The sequence below is a fragment of the Salminus brasiliensis genome, chromosome 7, assembly GCF_030463535.1.
Source record: "Salminus brasiliensis chromosome 7, fSalBra1.hap2, whole genome shotgun sequence".
Classification (NCBI taxonomy): Eukaryota; Metazoa; Chordata; class Actinopteri; order Characiformes; family Bryconidae; genus Salminus; species Salminus brasiliensis.
In genome coordinates, this window is record NC_132884.1 from 27,736,049 (window position 1) to 27,763,529 (window position 27,481).

Here is a 27,481-nt window from a genome sequence, read left to right on the forward strand (position 1 = left end):
CACACACACAAAAAAAACATATACTACCGTGACTAAAATGAAGAGAGTATCTTTATGTGCAATTAGCTTTGAAAGCACTACAAGCTGGTGAAGATTTTTGTTTTTTGTTTATTTAAAAAAAAAAAGAGCCACAGAGAGAGGGGAGAAACTGCACATTTGAATGTTTGTAGATGTTGTGTTTATATATTTTATGACTGCGGACAGACAGGCCGCCTAGCCTAGCACTGTGGTAGACGACCCCTGACACTCTCTGTGCATCCACCCTCGCTCCCAGTCCTGCTTTGTTGTATCATTTAAAAAGCATCAAACATCAATGCCTCATCCACTTCTCAAAAAAGGGAAGAATTACCAGTGTTTCTTTCCAAGAACCTTTTTAACTTTGAAGCGTAAGAATCGTGCTCGTTTGACTTGGTGTCAATGGGAGCTCGTTCAGGGGTTGTTTTTAGGTCGTCGGTCACTGTAATCAGTTTCCTCCCGCCCCTCTCCACACCCCTCCCCACACCCAATGCGTGTCTGCACTGGCCTCCTGATGGACTGTAAATAATATTATTGTGCCATGTGTTCATAAGATGTCTCATTCCCATGTAAGAAATAAATGTTAATAAATTTCTGTTAAAAAAAGTTAACCTAGTGGTTTTTTTTCTTTTCTGCAAGTGGATCTTGAGTCCTGCAGTGATGTGGCTCATTCTTTTTTTTTTTTTTTTAAATCATCTGCTGAAGTGCTCTTGTTAAGAATTTTGGTGTATTCCAATTACACAACCATGCAGGGTGTTACACAGGTCTTGTAAATGAATAAAAAATGACAATTAATTTCCTTCCCTCCATTTTTGGGGGAAAAAAAAAAAAACCCTCCACACAAAGATGAGAATGCTTGCATGAGTGTGTGGGGAGACAGTACCTCATAGAGATGTCGGCTCATAAGAGAGACATAACACCAAATTATGTAGTGTATTATGCAATTGGTGGATTTTAAACACTGTTATACATTTGTAATAGTACTTACATTATTCAGATGTTGAAACCTTAAATCTAGTGCTGTATGCATGTAGACTACTTATGATTTAGTCTCATGTAGGTCACTATATAGGGACTAAGGAGGCATTTGAGATTCAGCCAGAAACAGGCATGCGTTGTGATGTCTGCATTTTCCCAAAACTCCCAAACTTTCCCAAAAATCTCCACCTTTCTGAAGAGCTCAGATTTCCGGGGGTCAAGGTGGGAAAGTGTGATTCATTGCTTTGTCTGTTTGTGAATAGAGGACATAAAACCTGTTATGATCCAGATAGATCAAAATCTTTTGCAGTCAGCCTACATTTAAATATTAAAGTGATCGGGTCTTTTTCAAGGTGCACTGTTCTTGAATTCATTATCACCGTCAAAGATGAAAGGAGTCTAAAAACATTTTATATCATGACATACAGGATTTCTGCACCCCGCCCCTCTAACAGCAGAGATTAGTTATTTTGCCGTTACTGTGGCAGGATTAATGAAATTCCTCAAAATGACCTACATGGACAAGGTTGGATTAATGAGCATCCCAAAGCGGACCACCAAAGAGCTTCAAAAGAGTGTTCTTGAAGTGTGGCTTCACTATACTTGAACAATGACGAGGCTCTTTACAACGTGTTTGACCCAGTTTTTCCCAATATATAACCCCTTCATGGAGGGCCACAGAAAAATGAAATTATGTTACACTCACAATCATTTATTGCAAACACTACACTAATACTGGGTAGGGCCTGCTCTCAGATATTCTTGGATGGGTTCCACAAGATATTGGGAACATTCCTTTGCAATTCTGGGCCATGTTGACATGATTGTGTCTCAGAATTCCCAGCAGATTTTCAGGAGCACTTTCATCATTCGACTCTCCTGTTCCACCACATCCCTAATGTGTCCTATTGGACTTCCTGGAATCGATGACTACGGAGGCTACTAGAAAACACTGAACCCATTGCCATACTCAAGAAATCAGTCTGACTTTTTTTGTACCATGTAGATCATGCTATTATGCTGGAAGTAGCTGTTGGAAGATGGGTAAACTGGGGCCATGAAGGTTTGTTTTTCCAGTCATCAACTGAACAGTTTTGGTGAGCCTGAGCCCACCGCAGCCTCAGCTTTTTTGAGTTGTACATAGTGGTTTCCTTGAGTTACCATAGCTTTCTGTCAAAATCCAGGGAAAATAAAAAATCTTTTAACATAAATTCTACAACCAGGAAAACACTTAGAACCCCTTGTATAATTAATTATAGATAAACTATATTATATTCCATCGTTTTATTTGTTACATTATTGTATTTTGGCTCTGGGTATAAAATGTGCTATCCAAATAACTTAGTCTTAGTCTTAATGTCTTGCCTTGTGTCTAGGAGACGATGGATGTCCCAATTCCATCCAGTGGATCGGGATCAGGTGTCGGCTATTATAATCCCAATCCAGTTCCTCAAGGCACCATTAACGGACAATACTCCCAGGCAGCCAGCGGCAGTGCGGATGTTCCCAGAAGGTAAATTAAAGAGTTGAGAGTCTGCCGTGTGGAGCATAAAAACAGACCATAACACACTGTTTTTTCCAACGGGAGAAGCTTGTGCCTTTGTTTTTAAACCAGCACTGAAGATTGTATTCAGAGCAGAGTGGAGGCTTACGCTAATGCTAATACACACACATGCTGTAGAAATAAGAAATTAGTAATTTCACATCAGTAGTTGACCAACAACAACAGATATCAGTCCAGAGTATGACCACTACACACACACACAGTGGCTTGACTGCAGTGTTTAATGGAACGGGAAGCTGAATGATCTGAGTGGTCCATTAGTTAGGGAGTCAGACTGGATTATAAGAAATGAAACACACTATATAACAGTCAAACTAAATAAATCAGTCCAGAATGTCTTAGTATAGAAACTGTTACTAAAAAGAACTTCATTTTACTTCAGTATTTATCGGCAGCTCATCTTATCTAAACTGTGTGGCTGGATTATTGATAATTAACATTAATAGATTTAACAGACCCTAATACCCTAACATCCCTACTTACAAGTCCATAATTCATCCCTGACACTGACTTCAAGAGAGATTTTAATGCTATTATGCTTAAATACTCCATGATGGATTTATTGAGTGAGTAGATATTCAACTTCTGCCAAAAGTTGTGCTTGAAATGCAGGGAATTGTAGGTGTGTAGGTGTCCCACAGCGGCATACATCCTTAAAGAAATTCCTTTTGTGTATGTCTTTGGGCAGAATGGTGGAGCTTTGGGCTATGGGTCTTCACTCCAGTCCCTGCCTGTGAGGAGTCTGAAGTTTTCTTCCTGTGTCCGTGTGAGTTTCCTCTGGGTATTCTGGCTTCCTCCCACTTCCCCAAAACACTAATAGATGAGGCTAAATTGACCCTAGGTGTCAGTGGTTCCCTGCAATGAACTGGTGCCCTGTCCAGGGTATTCTTAAGGATTCCAGGTATGCGCCGGAAACCACCACAACCCTGACCAGGATGATGCAGGTAAGAAATGTAATTAATGTATGCCATGCTGCGCAACAAAACAGTGTGTCTGGATGGTAGCGGCACAGAGACTCCATACAGTAGGTGCGTGTTGGCCTTCACTCTCTCAGTCGGGGAGTGGTTTACGATAAGAGATGCCAAATATGAGAATAAGAAGTGTCAGGCGCTGAGCTCTGAACCAAGACAACAGACCTGGCCTCATTTTGTTTCTAATCTAAATGTTATTAGTGTTTTCCTCCAGCTATGAACTCCCACCGCTCCAGTTCACACAAAGGCCCAACGTGAACCTTCTGCACTCATCTGTCTCCAAGCCATCCCCGCTAGGAATTGTCATTGTTAACTGTTCAATGCAATCATGTGCCACCATTTCCTCAGAGAGCGTATCAACTGTAGTCACTGTATGTACACTGTAAACACTAGCAAGGCCTGCCCTCTCTTCTCACAGTACAGTGGCACATGACCTGGCAGGGCTGAGAGGATTAGTGTGTGAAAGAAAAAGGAGGGAGAAGAAAGTTTTATATTGCTTAATTTGGCTCTAAACTCAGGAGCATTCTTTGCCGTCTTAATGCCTTTTCCTTTTTTCCCCTCCTGAAATCACAAAGTATTACCAGGATTGGGTCAGGTGCCTGACTCACGCAGTGCCGCCTCCAGGAGAACTCGGGAGATCAGCAGTGTGTCTGAGAGCGTGGAGGAGGGCACATGAAAGAGGCTTCCAAAACACACTGTGGAACTGTACATGACATACTGTATACTGTATACTCAGCTAACTGTGTCTAACTGTGCCCAATTAGGAAATGCTACCTCCTGGGGAGGAAAGGAAGGACGGAAGGAAGGAAGGAAGGAGTGTAGGTGACAAAGGATAAAGAAAACAATGAGAGAAAGAGATACAAAAATAATAAATGATGAATTCAGAGAAAGACAATGAAGGAGTAAGACAGGTACAAATATGAAAAAGAAAAAAGCCACGAGTTGAATAGATAGGAGCCGGAATGAAGGGATGAAATAAAATACGATAGAGAAAGAGAAGAGGACAGAACAAAAGAAGGAACTGAAGATAAGACAAAGAAAGCTGCGGAGAGAAAAATGAGTGATAGAAAGAAAAAGAAGTCATGAGAAATAAATGGTAACCAAATAAACGCTACAGAGAAAGAAAGAATGAATGACAAAAAAGAAGAAATGAAGGAAGGACAAAGTTAATAAAAAAATAAGTAGTGACAACAGTTAAAGTGAAGGAAATACAAAGGAAAGGAAAGGAGTAAAGCAGAAATGTATGGTTTAGTGTGAGACAGCCTGGTCTCAGGAGGAAATCTTACATATGTGACTATAAGATTTCAGGATTCCTACAATGTGTATCTTAAAAAATATTGTTACAAAGCAAACAGTGCAATTTTATAAACCTGCACCTTAACCGACTATTATTCTAACCTAAATGTAGGCTAAACTTAACCTGAGCCTTACCCTTTCCCCAACCATAACCTAAACTTAACCGAACCTGGGCAGGGGTTGTTCGACGTATTAAGTTTTTTTAAGCAGTACCACTTTGAAACAGAAATAACAGCAATCACATGATCCCTGGAATCGAACCTTTGTTAAATTACTGAAACGTATTCACGTATTAAGAGGTGCAGACCAGTATTTTCAATTCCCCAAAAGAGAATACAAGTCTTTGACAAACCTCTCTGTGAAGAACACATTTAAGTCTATTTCTGTGCTTAACAAATTCAATATGGGTTTTTTTGCATTGTCAAATATTAAACGTGATTCATTTATGTATGAGAAGAGCAAAACAATTAAACTCTCAGATGAAATACATCCAGTTCACTACATGGTGACGTAGTAGAGCTGTGCTTGAAATGCCTTGAAGCATCGAAACCAAATTTGGCTTCACATGTGTTACGGCTTCAAAAGCCTTGTTCTGCCCATCCCTGACCGAACCTTACCCTAACCCTAAACATAACCTTAGTACAATATGAAAGTCTTACTGTTTCTGCAGGAGTTTCTGTCCATTAATTTCTGTTTTAAAAGCTCCATAATGGAGAAAAGCAGAATGCTGTGACGCCTGTTTTCTTCATTCTTTATCGAGGATATGACAGACTGGGTTGTATCTATTTGATAAATAGATACGGGACGGGAGCTCCTTGTGAATCGTTAAATATGTATGAATGGCTTTGTGTGCAAATGTCATGAATTTCTTGAAGTGCACTTTAGTGGTGTTTGTATGAATTGTATGGGATGTTATTGCAGCGTGTAATTCAGCTGAGTAAATGAGTTCAGTCCTTTCAAGTCTTTCTGCTCTGCAGCCATCTTTGCAATGCTGCCAGGAAGTTATTTCCAGCCATGCAAGACCAGGCTCCCATCTCTACAAAATAGTTAAACAAAAAATAAAAATAAAAAAACAATTAAATCACTGACAAAAACATGAATCGTTTTTAGCTTTTTACCCAATCATGTACAAAACACACAATTTTTCTACTTGTTCGCAGTGTATCCAGCAAGCTGATTGGCTCTTTTTGTTAAAAGCTTTTGTTGAGCATTACAAACACTCCCATTCATATTTCAACCAGTGGCCAGTATCCTCTTTATAATCTCTCTGATTCAGCAGCCCTTCAAAATAAAAATGCTTAAAAGGTTCTTAGGATGCCTTGACTGTCATAGTCACACGTCTGAATTACAGAGATGACGCTTTACGGAACCAAAAAGGGCTCAGAGTGTGATCTCAGCAGCAAATGTGTGCCTTTAAGCCTCCAGCAATCTGGATATCGGGCCAATAAGAGCTGTGTTAGAGACACAACACTATTTTTGGTGAGCACATTGAAGGAAGCTGTACTGTACGTGCCACTGCAGCACTGTCCTCTTCCCTGCTGCACACTCAGTCTGCTCTGAAGCTCGGCGGGATTCCTGTGGTCATGTGTTGGGTTACAGCCAACTTCACTCCAAAGTTCACTTCCAGGAAGGAGTAGTGGTGCAGCTGACCAGCTTTCACACACTTGCTCTGATCTTAAAGCTCCAGAAACAAACAATGATCTGAAAACCATAACCCCACCCCCACCCCCACCCTCACCCTCACTCCACCAAGATTGTTATTTAGGAGACCTGCCTTCTGTTAAGGCAGTAACTTTCCTGTAGTTAGTTACTTCCTGTAAAAAGGCTGATGTGTATTAGGGAAACACCTCAACAGTAAGATAGTGATCGACCCTGTGCTACACATGCAGCACATTCAGATCAGAGCTGTGTCTGAACCTAGAGGTAGCTGACTTGATGCCTTGCGTAAACACAGTCTCACAAGGCAGTGTAGTGATGAAGGTCTCTGTGACCAGATCAAAAAGGCAACAGTATGTCAAGTATTGCCAGGGTATCGACAGTTCTCAAGTATAGAAGTAGATCGTTCTGTCAGTAAGTTATCCCCTGCTGTGTTTGCTGGTGGCTGCCATAACCTAGGTATAAACACTATTCCATTACAGTCCAGTGTGATCTCCAGATGTGTTGGTTTATATCCAGCACCCACATGCACTCACATAAAAGCCTAAGCCATAGGTTTTGCTTTCAGAATTTACTGGTTTTCACAGAAATCCATTCTACTGCAGTGAAAGGTCCACAGCCCAACGCATGATCAATCCACCCCCATGCTTAACAGTTGGAGAGGTGTTCTTTTCATGAAAGTCTGCACATTTTTCCTCAAAACATACCTGTGCTCATTGTAGCCATACAGTCCAAGTTTCACAGGACTTGTTTCTAAACTGCATCAGGCTTGTTCTGATGTTCTCTCAAACATTTCTGAGCCTGTATTTTATAACAAGGACACAAGAAATGTTTTATTTTAATGACAGCTTCCTGAAGGTATTTCTGGCAATTCTACAAGCAGGTTTTAAGGAAAGTTTTCTTGGTTTTCCAGACCTAATCTTGACCTTGATTGTGCTATTTCCTAATTCCATTATGAACTGAGGACACAGCTGACTGAAAAAGCCTTGCTATCTTCTTATAACCTTCTAGTATCAATTATATTCATATTCAGAGTGTTAGGTGGCTATTTAGAGGGGCCTGTGTGTGCTGTTCATAAAGTGAGTGTGAGTATTTTAATAAAGCTTTAAAATGTGCATTACCTAACTATTTAGCTCCTTTTCTTGTTTTAACTTGTCATCTTTAACTTCATGACTTTTGAAGATTTCTTCTATCCACTGAATTGCATTAATTCTGACCCTGGGTGACTAGACTTTACTGTGTTGATGTTCACATGCATTCATATTGTATGTACTTGTCACAGGCTACTCTTTCAGCCAATAAATGGACATAGTAGAACACTTTTTGAGCAGTATGCAAAAACATGACTAAAGCCTCATGGAATGTCTGTGATGCTTTTTCGGGAGCATGCAGACTGTGAGCTGAGAGTGTGCCTGCGAGCAGAAAGTGGAGGGGTAGTGTGGTCTTCCTGGACGATTGTGAGCTGATACGGCCCAAGGCTGGTGTCTAATCCTGCATGTGACGCAGCACACACATATGTGGCTCAGGGGGGAAAGAGCCTGTGGCCGTGGTGTGTGTGTTGCAGTGTTGTGCTGTGTGTAACGTCAAAGCAGCTGCTCAGCATGGGCCAGGTGACCTCTTCTCAATGTGAGGCTTTGTGAGTCCCATTCCAGCTTCTTCTCATTCATGGAGCCTCTCATTTACAAAGTGTGATGTTATGATTTTACATAGCCGCCTTCACTAAAGACGTTCCGATGTTTATATAAGTTTATGTCTACTTTTATATTATTGCACAATACATTTAATCATATTCGTATGAAAAAGTTTAACAGCTCAGACCAGATCAAAAAGGCAACAGTATGTCAAGTATTGCCAGGGTATCGACAGTTCTCAAGTATAGAAGTAGATCGTTCTGTCAGTAAGTTATCCCCTGCTGTGTTTGCTGGTGGCTGCCAAAACCTAGGTATAAACACTATTCCATTACAGTCCAGTGTGATCTCCAGATGTGTTGGTTTATATCCAGCACCCACATGCACTCACATAAAAGCCTAAGCCACAGGTTTTGCTTTCAGAATTTACTGGTTTTCACAGAAATCCATTCTACTGCAGTGAAAGGTCCACAGCCCAACACATGATCAATCCACCCCCATGCTTAACAGTTGGAGAGGTGTTCTTTTCATGAAAGTCTGCACATTTTTCCTCAAAACATACCTGTGCTCATTGTAGCCATACAGTCCTAGTTTCACAGGACTTGTTTCTAAACTGCATCAGGCTTGTTCTGATGTTCTCTCAAACATTTCTGAGCCTGTATTTTATAACAAGGACACAAGAAATGTTTTCTGTTCACATGCATTCATATTGTATGTACTTGTCACAGGCTACTCTTTCAGCCAATAAATGGACATAGTAGAACACTTTTTGAGCAGTATGCAAAAACATGACTAAAGCCTCATGGAATGTCTGTGATGCTTTCTCGGGAGCATGCAGACTGTGAGCTGAGAGTGTGCCTGCGAGCAGAAAGTGGAGGGGTAGTGTGGTCTTCCTGGACGATTGTGAGCTGATACGGCCCAAGGCTGGTGTCTAATCCTGCATGTGACGCAGCACACACATATGTGGCTCAGGGGGGAAAGAGCCTGTGGCCGTGGTGTGTGTGTTGCAGTGTTGTGCTGTGTGTAACGTCAAAGCAGCTGCTCAGCATGGGCCAGGTGACCTCTTCTCAATGTGAGGCTTTGTGAGTCCCAATCCAGCTTCTTCTCATTCATGGAGCCTCTCATTTACAAAGTGTGATGTTATGATTTTACATAGCCGCCTTCACTAAAGACGTTCCGATGTTTATATAAGTTTATGTCTACTTTTATATTATTGCACAATACATTTAATCATATTCGTATGAAAAAGTTTAACAGCCCTGTTCAGATGACAACAGGCCACAAATCCTTTACAGGAAGGTTAAATATGGCTTTTTTTAAAAGCACATTTTCTATATATTTGCTGGATTTAGCTTTAATAAACTATAAAATAGAACATATGAAAATATATCATAAGCTTGTTTTGTTTATTATTTTTTACATGAAATTAAATTGTATATTAATGTGTTTAGAAAACATGAAAAAAAGGGCATTAGAAGGCATAAACAAAAAATATTGGGAATGATTTTTATTGCATGTTACAGAATAATTCAAGACTTATAGCCTGTTTATTGAACAGTGTAATATCTGTATAAACTGTGTAATATATAAACTGTATAATATCTGTATAATATCTCTGTAATAACAATGTAATATTGTCTCAAGGGAAAAATGTCTTCATGAAAGTGTCTGTTTTAGTGTGTGTGTGTGTGTGTGTGTGTGTGTGTGTGTGTTATAGGTCCATCCTCTTGCAGTCAATATTCAGTGTGCCGGGCTGGTTCCTCCCTCCGTCTCCCACCTAAAGCCTGTTCTCAGCACTGCTCAATCCTCTTCTCCTGCTCAGCCGCTGAGCTCCTTCCTCCCCTCCCTCCTGTTCTTCCTCCTCCTCAGCAGCAACTCAGCAAACTCTGCTTCGATATGTTGCACTTTTTTCTATGAACCCTTTTTTTTCTGCTAAGTTTTTCAATTTGGAGCTTTTACTTTCTTCACTTTGATTTATTGTCATCATCATCATCATCATCATCATCATCATCATCTTTTTTGCCAGCTGCATCAACATCAGAGTGCTGTCTTCATCTTGTTCGTCTACTGTCCATTTTCACTTCTGAAAGGTAATATTTTCCTCCATGTTTATGTGATATATTGTAAATATCATCAACTGACTGCACAGTTATGATCAGTAAATAATTAGCCCACGGTGTCAGCTGGTATTATGCTATTCTTCTATATTATGCAGTGTCAGCTGGTATCACTTTTAACATGAGTTTGATCTGCATTAATTCAATTAATTTTCATATGTAAGGCTGATTGCTGGGCTACTAATCTATTGAATGACTATAATTAATATAATTAATGAATGAATAAATTGCTAATCTCATTTAGTATTCTATAGCAATTATAATAAAGAACACGTGGACCTGCTCTAAGGATTTGTGTTCGAGTAGGTGAGACAGAAGGGTTTACAATAGTTAATACACACTCTGTGAATGTGTGTGTTTGTGTGGGAGCAGAACATTGGACCCGAACAGTCATATTCAAAAGTTTAGATACAGCTGTTTAAAATTATTCAAAGGAAACAAATGAACAAATTTAAACTCATTTTAGAGAGCTGTTTTTTCAATCTACACTACATGTCCAAATGTTTGTGGACGCTCATTTTAATGAATGCATTCAGCTACTTTCAGTTTTTCTTTGTTTAGTTCCTGGAGAGAAGTATTGCCAATAGAGTATGACATCCTAACCTTACTAATGCTTTTGTCAATGAGTGCAATCAAGTCCTCACAGAAGTGTTCCAATATTTAGTGGAAAGCCTACCCTGGACAGTAGAGAACGTTACTCCAGAAGCAGTATAAACTTATTTTTAATACCTTTTTTTTTCGAAGAAACAATGAATGAGCAGGGGTCTCAATACTTTTGTCCATATAGTGTTTTTGTTGAATTTATTATTAAGGAAAAATGTGCCATGAGATAAAAATACAATGTATTAATTGTGATGTAACCTTTATACATGCCACATTTTATGTTTATCCACCCACCCCCCAATAGATTTACTTGGACATTTCAACATAATTTATTTATTAAGATGTTCACAAATTTATTCAGAGTGTTTTAATGTAAAAAAAGAACTTCTACTCTTCTTAAGAAACTTATAGAGTCAAAATTGCAGAAGTCTCAGTGGTGGTAAAAGGAAGCAGACCTCAGAAGTGCTTGATGGCTCTAAACGCTCTCTCACAGAAAGCTATTACCCAAACTGGCTAGAATCTGTCTTCTGTTTGAGACGTACCTGTATTTATTAAAATGTGTGTCATTGGCGTGTCATTTGCCCAAGGTGCCCAAACTTTTGCATGCGAAAGCTGACCATGCAAAGAATGTGTAATTAATGTTGATTTGATTTGAGGATCACTGCTGCTTTATGATTCGAGATGGAGGACATTTTGAGGATTTTTCATGTTCAGTCAGTTGGTTTGCGCCTGTGTGTAATCAGACCGTCTACATTAGGGCATGATTAGAGGGCTGCCTCTAACAGTGGCTCGTTCAGGAGGAGCTTAAACAGCTCTCGTTGAGCTTCATGGCTGACCACGTTTGATTTGCCAACAATAAGGAACGGCAAAGAAATAATTACAGCTTACTAATGATCCCCTTCTGGACTTGTCTTCAGGTGGCTGTGTGTTCTCCACAGTAATCTCGTTCCTCTGGCAGCACTGCCCCTCCCTTCATCACTGTCCAAACATTAGTGTTTTGGTTTTTCATTGATTAGTGGCAGCACACCAGCTTGAAAGATGGATTCGATTTTTTTCCCCCCACTGCTGTCTCTAGCTTTCCTTTCCGATGGTGTTCGCGCTGAGGCCTGAGCGCCAGGGGGATGTTCTGTGAAAGGAGGCTCTCCCCACACTGTGCAAACAAATCCAAACGATTGGTCATAGATAATGAGACAGCTGCAGCTCAATCTAGAATGCAACACAGTCTGAAAAAGCTGCTACGTTATGTGTATATATATGTGTGTGTGTGTGTGGGGTATGCTCAGTGACTGTGTCTGAAAGTCAGGGCTTCGTGCCTCGGGCTGAAGACTTTCCTGTAGCTGCGTCATAGCTGTGGACTCATGTGCTAGAGGATGACCATCTTAAGAGCTTTGCTGACTGCACGCGAGAACAAAAAACCCTTCTTAGAAGAAGAAAGCACTCCAGCCAGGGGTCTGCTGTGTGTTTCACATGTCAGCTGTCTTTGAATCCACTAGAAGGTGCTGTTTCACACTGTCCCAAGCGTTGTATAGTCACAAGATGTGTTTCTGTCCACTAATTGTATATTAATCAGTCCGTTGTGGGGACATGATGTCCCTAGATTGAGGGAAGACATTTGGTGCCTAAAACATCAAAAAGCTTTGTCTGAGGAAGTAAAAAACATAAAAAAAAGGTTCTAGAAGTTACAGCTATGGTTGGTTTAGGTGTAGCAAAGCAGTTCATGGTTCTATGCTTTATGCTATAAAAGAACAACATAGGATTAATAAATGAAAAACAAATACAGTGGATTTTTACATGTGAGTGTAAAGAACATTTTAAACATGTAAAGTTCTGCAAGGGTTCAATGAAGACACATTAAATACAAAGATAAGGATTCAGTTAATTAATCCCAAAGCAAAAACCATTATATAGCCGTTTAAGTTGACTGATTTTGTGGGGTCCCACAGGGGCCTATGAAACTCATGTAAATCATCAAATCAAATCCTCAAATCAAATTTATTTGTATAGCGCTTTTTACAACTGTTGTTGTCACAAAGCAGCTTTACACAATCAGTAATTAGTAAGACACACACACACACACACACACACACAAAAAATCTATAACATAAAAAGACATGAACAATCTAGGACCTCCAATGAGCAAGCCAAAACTCCCTCAGACCTGGAGAAAGAAACATTGGGAGGAACCAAGACTCACAAGGGGGACCCATCCTCCTCTGGTCTGAACTATTTATAAATGATCAACAAAGTCTCCAAACCACCTATACTGTTGTACTGCTCAGGTGTGCAACATATACGTAATCATAATATTATATTAATCATGATATAATAATAATAATAAATGACATGCAATAAGTGACATGTCACTATCACTAGTTTACCCTAATCAACATGACATATAAAAACTCATTTTGGATAAGTTAACTACATATCTTAGACATGTGATTGCTGGGTGCTAAAGAAATCTGTACAGTAATGTTCAGTTATCCAAATATTACTGAACTTTACATTGTTCAGTAATGTTAATCATTAAAATGCTGGAATTTGTTAAAAACTATAGCAAATAGCAACTGGAGAACAATACAAAGACAGGAATACAAACAAATGTTTTATTTTGTGATTCCCCCACCCCCCATATGCTTGCTTGGCTCTCATGAGATCCATATGACACAATTAAGCATAATGTAAATACAGTTCCTGGGAATGTGACACACATTCACACGTCATCCAGCTGGTGCATTTTTTCAGTCACATGTGGAAAAGGATTAACCTTGAGCTTAAGTTCACATAGCCCAGTCACCCAGTCTTTCTACCCAAGCGTGAGCAAGTGTGTGTGATGAAGATATTCACGTGTTTCTAACAGGAGAAATAAGTCCAATAAGAGATGTGTGCCAATGAGGCCAAGCCTCCTCTGAAAGGATTAGCTGCATTTCTAAAGGGCATTAGTTGAAGTTTAGTCTGAACACACAAACTAAGGGAAAAACATTTTTTTTAAAAATTGATCCTTTATCAAGACATGCGTTTCTGCTCCAAAACAAAGCATTAGCAGGGTTTCCAGAAGTCCCCTCTGGACCATTTAAAGCTTGGACTACCTGTCTGAAAACTAATCTGCTGGTGTGTGTGTGTTAGAAAGAGAGAAAGAGAGACAGAAGGTCATGAGGTGAGAGTCCTGGGGGACTTCTCAGTTCTTTAATTGGGATGGTTCTGTGCTCCTGGCCTAAGAGTCTACAACCACTCAGACAGTGGAACTGTCAAACACATTAGACAAGTCTGGAAGTAAGGCAGGCTTAGACTTCAATAATATCACTCCATAATATCTGTGACCTGCAGAGCACGCCACGATACACTCAACAGCTATTATTGGTCTTTGGAAACAAGCATGCCTAAATGTTCAACCATAACTTCCTCCAAACGTGATCTAATATCATACTGCTGGTCAGGGGCCCTGCCAGGGATCCCATGAAAAGATATTACACTGGGGCCCACAACAAAATACTTAGTTAATATATTTAATTAGGGCCCTGTAGAATCATCCTAACCACCCCCACTCTCATTCAGACCCCTGTTGCTGGTAATATGGAGCAGTGTACTGTAATCCTGGGGGGCCCCGGCCCCGGCCCTGCACATTTTCAGTGTTTTCACTTGCTCGTGACACATCTGATTCAAATCATCTGATTCAAGTCCTTCCTCAGTGGAAGTGGGTGTAAAATATGCAGTGCAGAGGTCCTCCAGCACTACCTTTTCAAAACAATTATGTGTGCACTTAAAAATAAAGGTCCATCAAATCGTTCGAGTCGAGTGATGCCATAGAAGTACCTCTTTTGATTCCAAAAAGAATCATGGTTTATTATAGAGATGTGAGTGTGAAGAACCACTAACATGGTTCTTTATGCAATCAAAGGTGGTTCTTCTGTGTCATTGCCATGTCAGAACCATTTGAAACACATTATTTTTAAGAGAATACTGAATACAGATACCAGTAATTGTATTCCATTACATCCTCACCGTGGCCATTGCTGTATCGATAGGTGAACAGGACATTCCTGCCAGACTAGTCAACAGTTTTCAGAAATCTGACATCCGTTTCTGAATATAGACTTTGCTCACATATCACCAACATGACTATGTGTGACTAATTAAACTGTATCAACTCATTTCTTGGTCAAGGAAAATCTCTTACTGTCAGAATGTCAAGGCTTGAAGGCCGAAAGTAATAAATGTCCTGAATCCGGCACTCCAGTGAGAGGCTGTTTAATTCTGTATGTCTCTGTTAGCGGCCTGTCAGCCTGATCCTTCTCTCCTTCTCAGCTACTGCAGGCCTAAGGTGCGATGTATCTGGAGAACAAGAGCACTCTGGAGATGGAGATGTCTCAGACTGGTGCCCAGGGTCATCAGGGCAGGGTGGCTCATAGGAAGTCTGAGGCGGTGGCTGGAAACTTTGACGAATTGCGTCTACTGGAGGGCTTCCCTGAGAGGAGGGAGACCCAGAAGCTACTGCAGGCTGCCGCTGTGCCCCCTGGACATCGCATCATCTACACAGACGTCCTTCAGGAGGACAGGTACTACCACAACTGCCACCCACTGATTTGGTTTCTTTCTTTCTTTTTTTTGCGCTGGTAGAACATATTTGAACAGAGGCTTACACTTACAAACAGAATACTTCTATTTAAAAGTTAAAAAAAAATCTATTTTATAAATCAGCACAGGTACATTACTCTACACAGCACAGTGCAGACACGCCCCCCCTCCCAGTATTGGTAAATAAAAATAATCAAAGCAATACTTTTCAAAAAGTTTGTTAATCAAACCATGAAAGGCCTTCATAATGCTACAGGCATTTTTCTGCTCACAAATGGGTGCACACAAATGCATGCCATGTAAGCCATGCCCAGAGGAGTCTTTCATGAAGAGACCCACACATTTTGAAAGCTGGTGCTAGCTTAGTTGCTAATGTTAGCTATCTAATTTAGTAGCCTTATTCAGTGCCTATTTCAGAGCCCTTTATTTTCTTATCTAGCACTACATCAATAGCTAACCAAAATAGTGGGCAACTACATTAGCTAGCTTACTAGGTAACACATAACTGTACATATTGTGAAATGAAAAATAAAATACAGGACAAGTTGGTGTCTCTTTTTTCCCCATCCCAGTTTAAGCCAGTTATTGTTCACTCTTGCTTTGCTCTAAATCTATCAGGTTCCTTTCTTTTTTAAATGGCTCTTCTTTTTTTGTTTGGCTCTATAAGCTGTCTATAAGCTATAAAGAAACTATTTTGTATTTATTTGTTCTGAATACAGGAAGGAATGTACAGAATATCAGTGCATACAGATGTCCAGACTCATGTTGTGTTTAAGTAGAGTAATACATACATTTGCATATTGTGGCATGGATTCGTGCACTAGTACTTATCTAAAAATAACACATTTAAACAAGGCAGATGTTATTTATTATGACAAATCAGTATTTTATTTTTTTATTGGAAAAATACAACCAAAGCTAAGCAACAGCCCCCTGCTGTGTAACATGACAGGCATGTAGAGATGCCTCTTATCTTGATTGTTTGGGTATTTGTTTTTTCCCTCTCCCATTTAGAGAGCCCAGGGCAGCCACACAGACGTGATTCTTACTGTGTGATCTGTTTCTGTCTGCTTTTATTCATTTCTCCTGGCTGGTGTAGCATTATAAGGCCTCCATTTTAGACTGATACTTGGAGTTTATTGTTGTGGATGGAGGTTGGCTGAGTTCAGCTTTCCACAAGCCCGACTTAGAGCTTTGTGAGTTGAAGCAGCTGCTAATCGACTTGAAAGAAGATTGGTGCTCACATGCAGGGGTCACATTACTGGAGCAGTAACATAGTAAAAGCCTGAGTGTGTGTATGGGGGTAATACAATGGTAATCATCACACAGGCTCTTTGTAGTTGAGATGATGTAAAGACATTTGTTTTGTGTGTGTGTGTGTGTGTGTGTGTGTGTGTGTGTGTGTATGTGTGTGTGTGTGAGAGAGAGATAAAGATAGAGAGAGAGACTTGCAGCATTAGTTAAATGTTGGCTGTATTGATCATATATTGTTTTGCTAATGCTTCACTTGGCCTTAAACTGAAAGTTCAAAGGAAAAACAAAACTATTTATTTATTTATTTAGTTTACCTAAATGACCTGTCTGAAGTGTTTACATGCAAAATCAAACACTTTTACATAAAGGGGGCATATTGACAAACACGTTTCAGCCCATAAACTCTGAAAAAAGTTTGTTTTTAACCCGAATTATTTTATATTTTCTCACAAAGCCTCATCTCCACAAGCAATGCCTCCTACTCTCAGAGAACAAAGGAGCAGAGTGGCTAAAGTTTGTTCTGGGTGGCACCCTCCCGGCTAGGGTTGCCAACCTGGGTCAGTACAACACAGGGCTGGCAACAAAAAAGGCACCCATTAACTGCCCATGAAATAACTTTAGACACGATAAAAGTACATTTCTTAAAATAACTATGCCAGCTATGTGTTTCCTTTGCTGTTTATCACTAGCTGACATTAACAGAGGTAACATATTGGTGTTACTTGCTTCAGGGCCCACAATAACATTTACACTATTAGCTAGCTTGTTGAATATGTATTAGTTATTGTCTTATCAGCACATGAATAACGTGAAGAAAGTGAGAAAATTAGTGTAAATGTCACTATGTCAATGTCCAGAGTCACAAGAAGTTTAACAGGGGGGTATTTACATTAGCATGTTGTGCTAAGGGAAACATCTGTAATCTAGAAAATAGACACGCTTTTCAGTGTGTAGGTATGTGCAATATATGAAAGTTTTGGGACACCTGCTCATTTGTTGTTTCTTCCAAAATCAAGGGTATTAAAAACAGTTTATCCTGCTATGGTTGGAGTAACTGCCTCTACTGTCCAGGGAAGGCTTTTTAGATTTTGGAGGAGCACTGCTGTGGGGATTTGATCCATCATTTCAGAGAACACAGTTCCACTGCTCCACAGCTCCATGCTGGGATTTATACCCCTCTAAACCATGCCTGGCATTAGGCATGGGGCCAATAAGTGCATGTTTATCTGCTCCAGAAAGTCGTATTCTTTTGGCAGTAGTTCTTTATAGGGACTAGACGAGCTGTGTGTGCATTAGCATTAGCTATCCAAGGTAATGTAGAACAGTCTGGTGTGGGCGACGCTAACACAGGGAACTGCTTACTGGTTTTAAAGTTGCTCTGTCAAGTTTCAAGAAGTAAATGATATTCTTCAGCCTTAGCTTAGCTTCACATTTTTTTCTGTCTTTAAGTAATTGATTTATGTAAAATAGACAATAATTAATAAACAATTCAAGTACATCTTAATGAATTAACTCTGTTTAGTTAGATCCAATGATCTAAAATTAATTCCAATGGAAGCCAAATTAATTACATTAATTAAATACAAAAAATAAATCAATGTAATAAAATATTTAAGAATTTAATTTTATATTTAGGTACTTTTATATTGAGTGTTCCCTTTGACTAAATGTGTGGTATTCATACACTGATTTATGTTTCTGTAATTTCTATATTTGGGTAATATATAAAGAATATAAAGAAAGTGTGTGTGTGTGTGTGTGTGTGTGTGTGTGTGTGTGTTTTTGTAGAACTAACACATTAGGAATTAGCTCAACATGCTCTGGCTCTAGTTTTTATTCACTCCACAGCTATTTCATCCTGTCTAATTCTTCTGTAGCATTAGTGAGTTTATAAAACGTATTATAAAAGCATGTGCTGCTTTCGGCTTAGTTTTTTGTGTTTGCTGGGGTAGTTCAGGCTATGCAGAGTTAGCTGTGTCAGGATACTGTAGGCCTCCCCGCTGATCAAATGGAAGCATGTCTCAGGCCTCCTGACTCTGCTGTGTGGATGTAGGCTACTGTGATCAGTACGCAATAAGATGAAGCTGTGCTTTAGTTTCATATCCTGACCCTCTGTGAGCTAACATGTTCAAATCTCCTCTCTGTTGTGTAACTCTATAGAGAGGGATTACTGGCCTGGAAATATCCTGTGTAAGCTCTCCTATACCCAGCCTGATACCAGGGTGTCCCAAGGAGGCTACACTTAAAATGGCTTGTCTGAAGCCCAGACACACACACACACAAACATATGCAGCTTCTGCACTGACCGCTGCTTTAAGTGTGAGGAAGAAATGGACAGTGTTGGGTACTGAGAGTGTATGAATGTTTGATGCACCAGCAAAGTGTGTAATGTGTTTTTCTAGTTTTTAACTCTCTCTCTGTCTCTCTCTCTCTTTCTCTTTCTCCCACTATCACTCCTCCCCTTATTTTACTCAGTTCTTTATTTCTTTCATAGAAGTAAGTAGTGCAGAGTGAATGGGAGAGTAAAGGTCTTTAAGGTTCTTGGGGTTCTTGGGTTATCAGAGACATGGGGAATGTTTATTAAATAGCCAGCCCACACAACACTTTAACACTTTACTGTACATCCTTTACATTTCCTTAAAAAAAAAAATGCACATGTTTATTCAGTATTGTTTTTCGCTGATCTGCTGATACCTGCTCCTCTTGCACATTTTTCATTTTTATTCTCTATTACTGCACGGCATTTTTCACATCTGGTCAGGTTTAAATACATTTATTATTATTATATTGTATTACTGTGCTGTATTGTATATCTACCCATCCATCCATCTACAGTGGGGAAAAAAAGTATTTAGTCAGTCACCAATTGTGCAAGTTCTCCCACTTAAAAAAATGAGAGAGGCCTGTGATTGACATCATAGGTACTACTATGAGAGACTATGAGAGACAAAATGAGAAAAAATTCTGAAAATCACATTGTCTGATTTTTAAAGAATTTATTTGCAAATAATGGTGGAAAATAAGTATTTGGTCACCTACAAACAAGCAAGATTTCTGGCTGTCACAGACCTGTAACTTCTTCTTTAAGATGCTTCTCTGTCCTCCACTCATTACCTGTATTAATGGCACCTGTTTGAACTCGTTAACAGTATAAAAGACACCTGCCCACAACCTCAAACAGTCACACTCCAAACTCCACTATGGTGAAGACCAAAGAGCTGTTGAAGGACACTAGAAACAAAATTGTAGACCTGCACCAGGCTGGGAAGACTGAATCTGCAATAGGCAAGCAGCTTGGTGTGAAGAAATCTACTGTGGGAGCAATAATCAGAAAATGGAAGACCTACAAGACCACTGCTAATCTCCCTCGATCAAGGGGCTCCACGCAAGATCTCAGCCCGTGGAGTCAAAATTATCCCAAGAACGGTGAGCAAAAATCCCAGAACCACACGGGGGGACCTAGTGAATGACCTGCAGAAAGCTGGGACCAACGTTACAAAGGCTACCGCCAGTAACACACTACGCCGCCAGGGACTCAGATCTTGCAATGCCAGACTTGTTCCCCTGCTTAAGCCAGTACATATCCGGGCGCGTCTGAAGTTTGCTAGAGAGCATTCGGATGTTCTGGAAGAGTATTGGGAGAATGTCTTATGGTCAGATGAAACCAAAGTAGAACTGTTTGGTACAAACACAACTTGTTGTGTTTGGAGGAGAGTGAATGCTGAGTTGCATCCAAAGAACACCATACCAACTGTAAAGCATGGGGGTGGCAACATCATGCTTTGGGGCTGTTTCTCTGCAAAGGGACTAGGACTAGGTCCGTGTACATGAAAGAATGAATGGGGCCATGTATTGTGAGATTTTGAGTGCAAACCTCCTTCCATCAGCAAGGGCATTGAAGATGAAACGTGGCTGGGTCTTTCAGCATGACAATGATCCTAAGCACACTGCTAGGGCAACAAAGGAATGGCTTTGTAAAAAGCATTTCAAGGTCCTGGAGTGGACTAGCCAGTCTCCAGATCTCAACCCCATAGAAAACCTTTGGAGGGAGTTGAAAGTCTGTGTTACCCGCCGACAGCCCCAAAACATCACTGCTCTAGAGGAGATCTCCATGTAGGAATGGGCCAACATACCAGCAACGGTGTGTGCCAACCTTGTGAAGACTTACAGAAAATGTTTGACCTCTGTCATTGCCAACAAAGGATATATAACAAAGTATTGAGATGAACTTTTGTTATTGACCAAATACTTATTTTCCACCATTATTTGCAAATAAATTCTTTTAAAAATCAGACAATGTGGTTTTCAGATTTTTTTTTCTCATTGTCTCTCATAGTTGAGGTCTACCTATGATGTCAATTACAGGCCTCTCTCATCTTTTTAAGTGGGAGAACTTGCACAATTGGTGACTGACTAAATACCCCCCCCCCCCACTGTATCTCTCTATCTATAATAATTCCAACTTTACCTGAGCAATGTCTGCATTTTTGCAGACAGCATTAGCCTTCAGCCCAAGCACAGCTCTTCTTTGTTGATGAGGGCTCTATTCAATTTGTTGTTATTGAAGTGCTAATGGAGTCTGAAGTGGGTGTCTTAACGTCTGCCTTATGTAAATAAACATGTCTTCATCTGTGGAGGTTTAAGGGATGATCAGAGCGGGGTCTGTCTTTAATTACTGAGAGAAAATGAGAGAATGCTGACCCAGTCTGCTCATCTCCTCTGCTTTGCTTTCTCGTATTCTCACTGCCACATTGTCTGTTGCTATTTTCATATTTTGTAAAAATGAAAAGTTGATGAAGTTCATTCATGTCCTACTGTAATTTATGTTACCCTGTTATAAACATGTCAGCTGTCTGACATTTACTTCTGTAGTTTTAGCACTAAAGGTACAAGGCTAATGCACACTCACTAAGGCTTTTTCTTTAGGAACCTGACGTGGCCTTCGAGGTCATGCATGTGTTGTGCACTCTGAGTTGCTTTTCTGCTCAGTGCAATTGTACAGAGTGGTTACCTTAGACCAAACATTCGGCCTGCGGGCTGGAACTGGCCCAATAAAGGTTCCAACCCTCCAAATGAATTTAAAATACATGTCAACTCATCGCAACTACTTAACTGAATTCAGTCGCTTATGAAAAGAAATCCACTCTCCCTAAACTGTACCCTACCAGAGGCGTTCTCTCAGCTTGAACCAGTCTGGCCATTTTCTGTTGACCTCTCTCATCAACTGCTGCTCATTGGATGTTTTTTTTCTTTATTACATTATCTGAGTTGTGCTGAAATCCCAGGAGATCAGCAGTTTTAGAAATGCTCAAACCAGCACATCTGGCACCAACAAGCTGAATCTACTGATGCAGGTCTGCATTATTTTGTCCATTGCACTGCTGGCACACAATTGGCTGATTAGATAACTGCACTATCGAGTAGGTGCACATGTCTTCCTAATAAATTGCTTAAAAAAGTGAGTGTAGCTAACAAATAATGGATAGCTTACCAATTAGCATTTTGAAAACTACAAGCTTACATCATCACACGCTTCCCTTAAAGTATCTCAAGTTGTCTAACACCCCGTTTACACATGGTCTCTTCGTGTGTCTTGAATATCAGGATTTTACAATCCTGACAAGGCCAAACCAAACAGAAATGGCAGTGTAAACACACCCAAGATGCATTTCAAACAGATACAAATCCGATTACTTAAACCACTTCAGGAGATGGTCTAAGATGTATTTGAGTCACATGTTTGAGCAAATTTGCATATTCTGTCTTACACAGCAATCGAATTTCAGTCTGACTAACTGGAGTTGCATTTGACTACCGAATGTAAAGGCATGTGATGAAAGGCAAATCTTATCGAGATATAATCCAGAAACTAGTCACATGAAGTGACCAGGTGTAAACGAGGTTAAAGACTTTTAGCAATGCAATGTACTTTTGTTCGTAGCTCCAGTGTAAAGACGCCTACTGTGGCAAATTGAGTAATTTAGGGTAAGTGAAAGTTTGCATTCATTTGAATTATAAACCAAACCATCCCTTTAAAGAGTGGGTGGGAAGTCCCATTAGGGCTTGATGTAGGATGCTGGTGTAGGATCAGACACTGCATCATCACTGCCTTTTACTGGAGTGAGAGACACGACAGAATGTATATATGTCAGATTTATAGTTCAAAAGGCATTTCTGTTATCTACAGCAAAGACTGCTCCTCCTAGTACTTGCAATTGATGGTGAGAGAAGTGCAAATCAACATCATTACCCTACAGCCACGCCTGTCTAATATATCTCTTAATAAAACAAAAACACTGCAGAAGCCTTGGTGTCTGTCTGTTATTACAGCTGCTTATCTTCTGCAATACAGTCTGGATCTGTGCCATTCAAAGTGCCTGTCTGCTGCACCCTGGCATTCACTGATATGTAAATGAAACTTGAAGACAGGACATCTTATATCGATAAGAAGATTCAATATAATTCTTCATGGTGTGATAGTCAGCAGTAAACAATATCTCAATAGAGACAAAAAATCCTGAGAAATTGAGTTTTAAGTTAGCATTTGATTGTATCATCTTCTCGTATTAGTGCTGTTGTACAAATGCTACCAAGGAAAGCATGGTATGCTGTTGGAGAGTAATCTAATTGCCTGGACAGGGATCGCCTATTTAATTGTGATCTAAATGACTAATAAATGAAAATTGTATAACACATGATCCTTTTTTTTAAACACCATGACCATTTACTGAGGAGCAACCTTTTAAACTGTAGTACACAGACAATAATCTACGTGTACACTATGTGGACGAAAGTATTTGGACACCTGCTAATTTTTTGTTTTTTTCCCAAATCAAGGGTGTAAAAGGGTACCTGCACCAGAAAGTGGTAGGGACACTTTGAGAGGGGCACTGTAGTGATATACAGGTTTAGAGGTGGGGCAGGGAGGGAAGCAGAGTAGGAGAGGTTGCTGAGTTTTATAGCTGACGTTACCTACCAGTAAATATGGAGAGTGACACAAAATCAACTGGCACTTTTATGACTGAACGATCTTATGAAGTTAAAGGTTTTTCTCTACCACCTCCCCCATCTTCGACAGGAGAAGGGGTTTCTCATCAGTCAGGGTTTCCTGAGCTTCACCAGTTTAAGCCTCTGGGCACTGGCTCAAACTGCTGAAGAGCTAAGATTAGCTCAAGATGTAGTGAGCAGGAGAGGTGTCAGAATGGTAGGGAATTCTCTAAAATGCTTGTGGCTGTCTAGTTTCTAATTATCTGTAGATCAGGGCCCTGTAACTGTGTCTACCGTCCAGAGAAAGCTTTTGAGGATTTGATTCATGTCAATGTTCCAAAGGCAAGAGCTTTGAGATGGCAAGCGTTATTGAGGTCAGGATGTTGAATGATCACTACCACACCTCATCCCTGACTCCCTAATCCTAAAAATATTGGATGGAGCATCATTATTCCAGAGGACACTTTCTTTTTGTCAGTTGTTCTTTACATTTTGTCTAAATTATATGATGAATGAATTAAAAGACTTGGAATAAAATCTTTTTCACTTCTGTGGAAAGTTTAGAACATTTTTTCCTTCTCATGTAGAGTTGTCAGTTTGGAGATAAGAGGTTTTTGCATGACAGCATCAATATCCTCTTTTAAAGATGCTTTATGAGCTTTGTTATTATTCTGGAGCCAGTCAGGAGGATCCAGTTGTTTACTACAGTGTAGGTACAAACTGTTGTTAGCTCTTGCATCTAGAGCTTTGTGTGTTTGAGAAGGGAAATATGGCTCCAAACTCCAGCCCTCAGTTCTGCGAAAAATGTGAAGTGAACTTAAAGAGCAAGGAGGTTGTGCAAAGTACTTTTGTCCTAGTTAGGAGACACTGCCACATAGAGACAGCAACCACATTATCAAGCTTATCTAAGATTATTTAACAACTTCACATGACACGTTAGACTTGTAGATACAGTGCAGGACTACAGAACCAGACTTCTGTCAGCAAACAGGTCTTGACTGATAGACTACACGTATAGAATTGTATAAGAATTAATATACATACACACACACACAGACACGCACTATTTCATCTGTGTATATATATTTGTATATTTGTATTTTGTATTTTATTTGCTTATATTTCTATATGTCTATATTTTCATATTTTTATATTTTATTTTTTAACTTAAATGTAACTTATTCTATTTTTATTTATTTTTTTATTTTATTTTTCTTTTGCACTTTTGCACTTTACTTCATTAAGTTAAGGTTTAGTTAAGTTTAAATGTAGATTTTTATTGTATAGCTTGATGTGGGCAGACTGTCATAAAAGCATTTCACTGCAAGTTATACTGTGTGATTGATTAAATTCGATTTGTCAATGTGCTGTCACTATAAATGTGCAACTATAGTGTGATGAGACATTTACTTACAGTGCACAGGTGTTTATTATTGTGCCCATAGTTAGTCATCACCCAATTAAACAGTTTCTTCAGTTACAAACAAGCAAAGGCCAAAAGCCAAGAAGACAGTGAGTGATGGAGCGTGAAAGACAGCTGCTGTGGCAGAGTGACACACACTCTTTAATGATCCTCAGCCTTAAGACAGCTCACCTGATGCCCGTCATCGGCTGACAGCCCTTTGCTGTCAGTCAACGCTACTAACCTGCAGGAGACCCCGGCCTACAGCTGTGTCAGAGACAGACTGTGTGTGTGATAATGGTGCAAAGGTCAAAGGCCTTTCCCTGTTTTCAGAGCAATGTGCAATAGCTGAAATGGATAATTGGTGAGGTGAGGGAATCAAGATGTTGAATCAGATGAAACTTAGATGGACAATTCAGTCAATATAGCTGCCCTCATAATGGAGCAGCATTTGACCTCAATAACCTGCTGGATTATCAGCCATCTAGACACAGCAGTGCTGCAAACTTATTAAACCATGAGATGATCTAATGGTGTAAAGTGACTTTAAGCTCTTCTCAAAGTCAGGGCACCTTGTGTGTCTTCAGTTGCTTTACTCAGATAAGCATTGATTTTTAAATGCACTTTCTAAAGTGGCTAATATGCTGCTTATAAAAAGATCATTCACAGGTATCATAAAATTCCACCTCTTTATTTGTCCTCAGGCGCAACTTCAGTGTTGTAAACTTTCTCCGAGGAAAATGCAGCCTGAGCAACCACACTGAGAGGTCTCCACTGCTGAAGTTCTCCCAGGATGATGGGTAGGCCACAGTGTGCCATGCTGTAGATTGCGTTTTGCTTGGTAGCTTTTAAATGACATGTTTTGTTGATTTTTTAAAAGTAAAAATTCTTTACAAATCTACAATCATCCACTTGATGATCCGCTTTTTTTGCATGCTATTACAGATAGAATTCTATTCATTGTTGATTTAATTTTTTATTCTCCTAACATGTTAAGTTCTGCAAATAAAGTTGCGTTCTCTGTAGATAATGCGTTACTTATTTTCACTCAGAAAATCAGAAAATCAGCATCATTTGAGCAAGCCCAAACTGTTGCATTCAACTATACATGTTATGTCTGGCCCACACTACAGAATAATTGGGCTGGTTTTGAGGCTGATCTGCTCCGTCCAACAATTACAAAGGGTCTCTTAAAATCAAGGTGATCTTAAACATTGGTCTTTCCAGATTTTCCTTGTAGTGGATGGTGTCTGTAATCTAACCTTCTTAATCAAAATCTATCCCAGTGCAGTTTAGGCCTCACCAATCATGAACATCACTGTTATTCACTTCACCTGAGAGCGGTTTTAATATTATGACTGATTGGTGTGTGAACAATATGGGAAATCAGCATCAGCCCACAGTACCTATATTGGGGCAGGCCTAGTTTTTAACACTACACCTACAGTATTTCTGTACGAAGCCCTTCTGTAGAAACCAATGCTTTTTTTAGAGCATAGTACACTTTGCTACTACTAACCCAGGAAAAATAGTAATAAAGACAAGACTGATTACAGATTAAAAAAATACAATCAAGCCCATCACTGATTGTAAGAGACTGATATGGCTACAGAAGATTGTGTGTCTACACCTCTATGTTGATTCGCAATTGACCTTTTAGTCATGACGCAACATTTGGTATGTGAAATGTTATTGGGGTTCTCATGAAAAACTTATTATTGAGACTCTTGAATTGATTAAAATGAAGGTTATATACAAGTTTTTTTTTTCAATGGACTGAAATTCAGTCTATTTTACATTAAGAGTGTGTTTGTATTCCTCTGTCCAGCTGTAAAAAAAAGAGAAAGGTCAGATGCTAATTTCCCTTCAGTGCAGCTTCATTCCCCTCAATCTCCATGGCATTAGCTTGCTGGAGTATGACAGGAAGAAATACAAGCCTAATACAAGCTTTCTCTGAGCAGCTTAGCCAGAGGCGAAGACTGTAATTGTTCGTTTTACCATCTAATAATGAGAAAAGATGACCCTGGGACCTTCGTTTTTGAACAACCACTTTGTAACACGGCGGGGGACGTATTTAAATAAGTGTTTAAGACAAAAACAGCTCAGCCCATAACTTATGGCATTTTGATATCTTAAAGTGGTCTCGGCCTCCTTGTTCTCCATAATTAAGCCAAACACAGTCAAGATTCAGCTGCTTCATAGTTTAGGAGGACTATAGAATATACGTATATTGTTTCAAAGGAACAGTAACATAATCCTACATAGCATTAAAATGCTGACACATTAACCAAAGACGCATAATTAGAATCTGGTGACTAGTGAGCTTGTGTTCTAGAGGAAATGGCATTTAATTATTTATATTTTCAATTTTATTTGGATTAAATCTTCAGTTTAAACCATTTGATTTAAATGCAGTTATGTTCAGATGTCCAATT

General features: G+C 39.6%; 1 protein-coding gene across 1 annotated transcript in view; it reads left to right on the top strand.

Moving 5' to 3' along the window:
- The first annotated feature begins 15,154 nt into the window (after nucleotides 1–15,154).
- oca2 (oculocutaneous albinism II) overlaps nucleotides 15,155–27,481 on the top strand; it is a 118,683-nt gene continuing 106,356 nt past the window's right edge. The window contains exons 1-2 of the mRNA XM_072683058.1: nucleotides 15,155–15,384; nucleotides 25,751–25,846. Coding sequence (XP_072539159.1) covers nucleotides 15,155–15,384; nucleotides 25,751–25,846 — 326 coding nt within the window. The remainder of the gene's footprint in view (nucleotides 15,385–25,750; nucleotides 25,847–27,481) is intronic.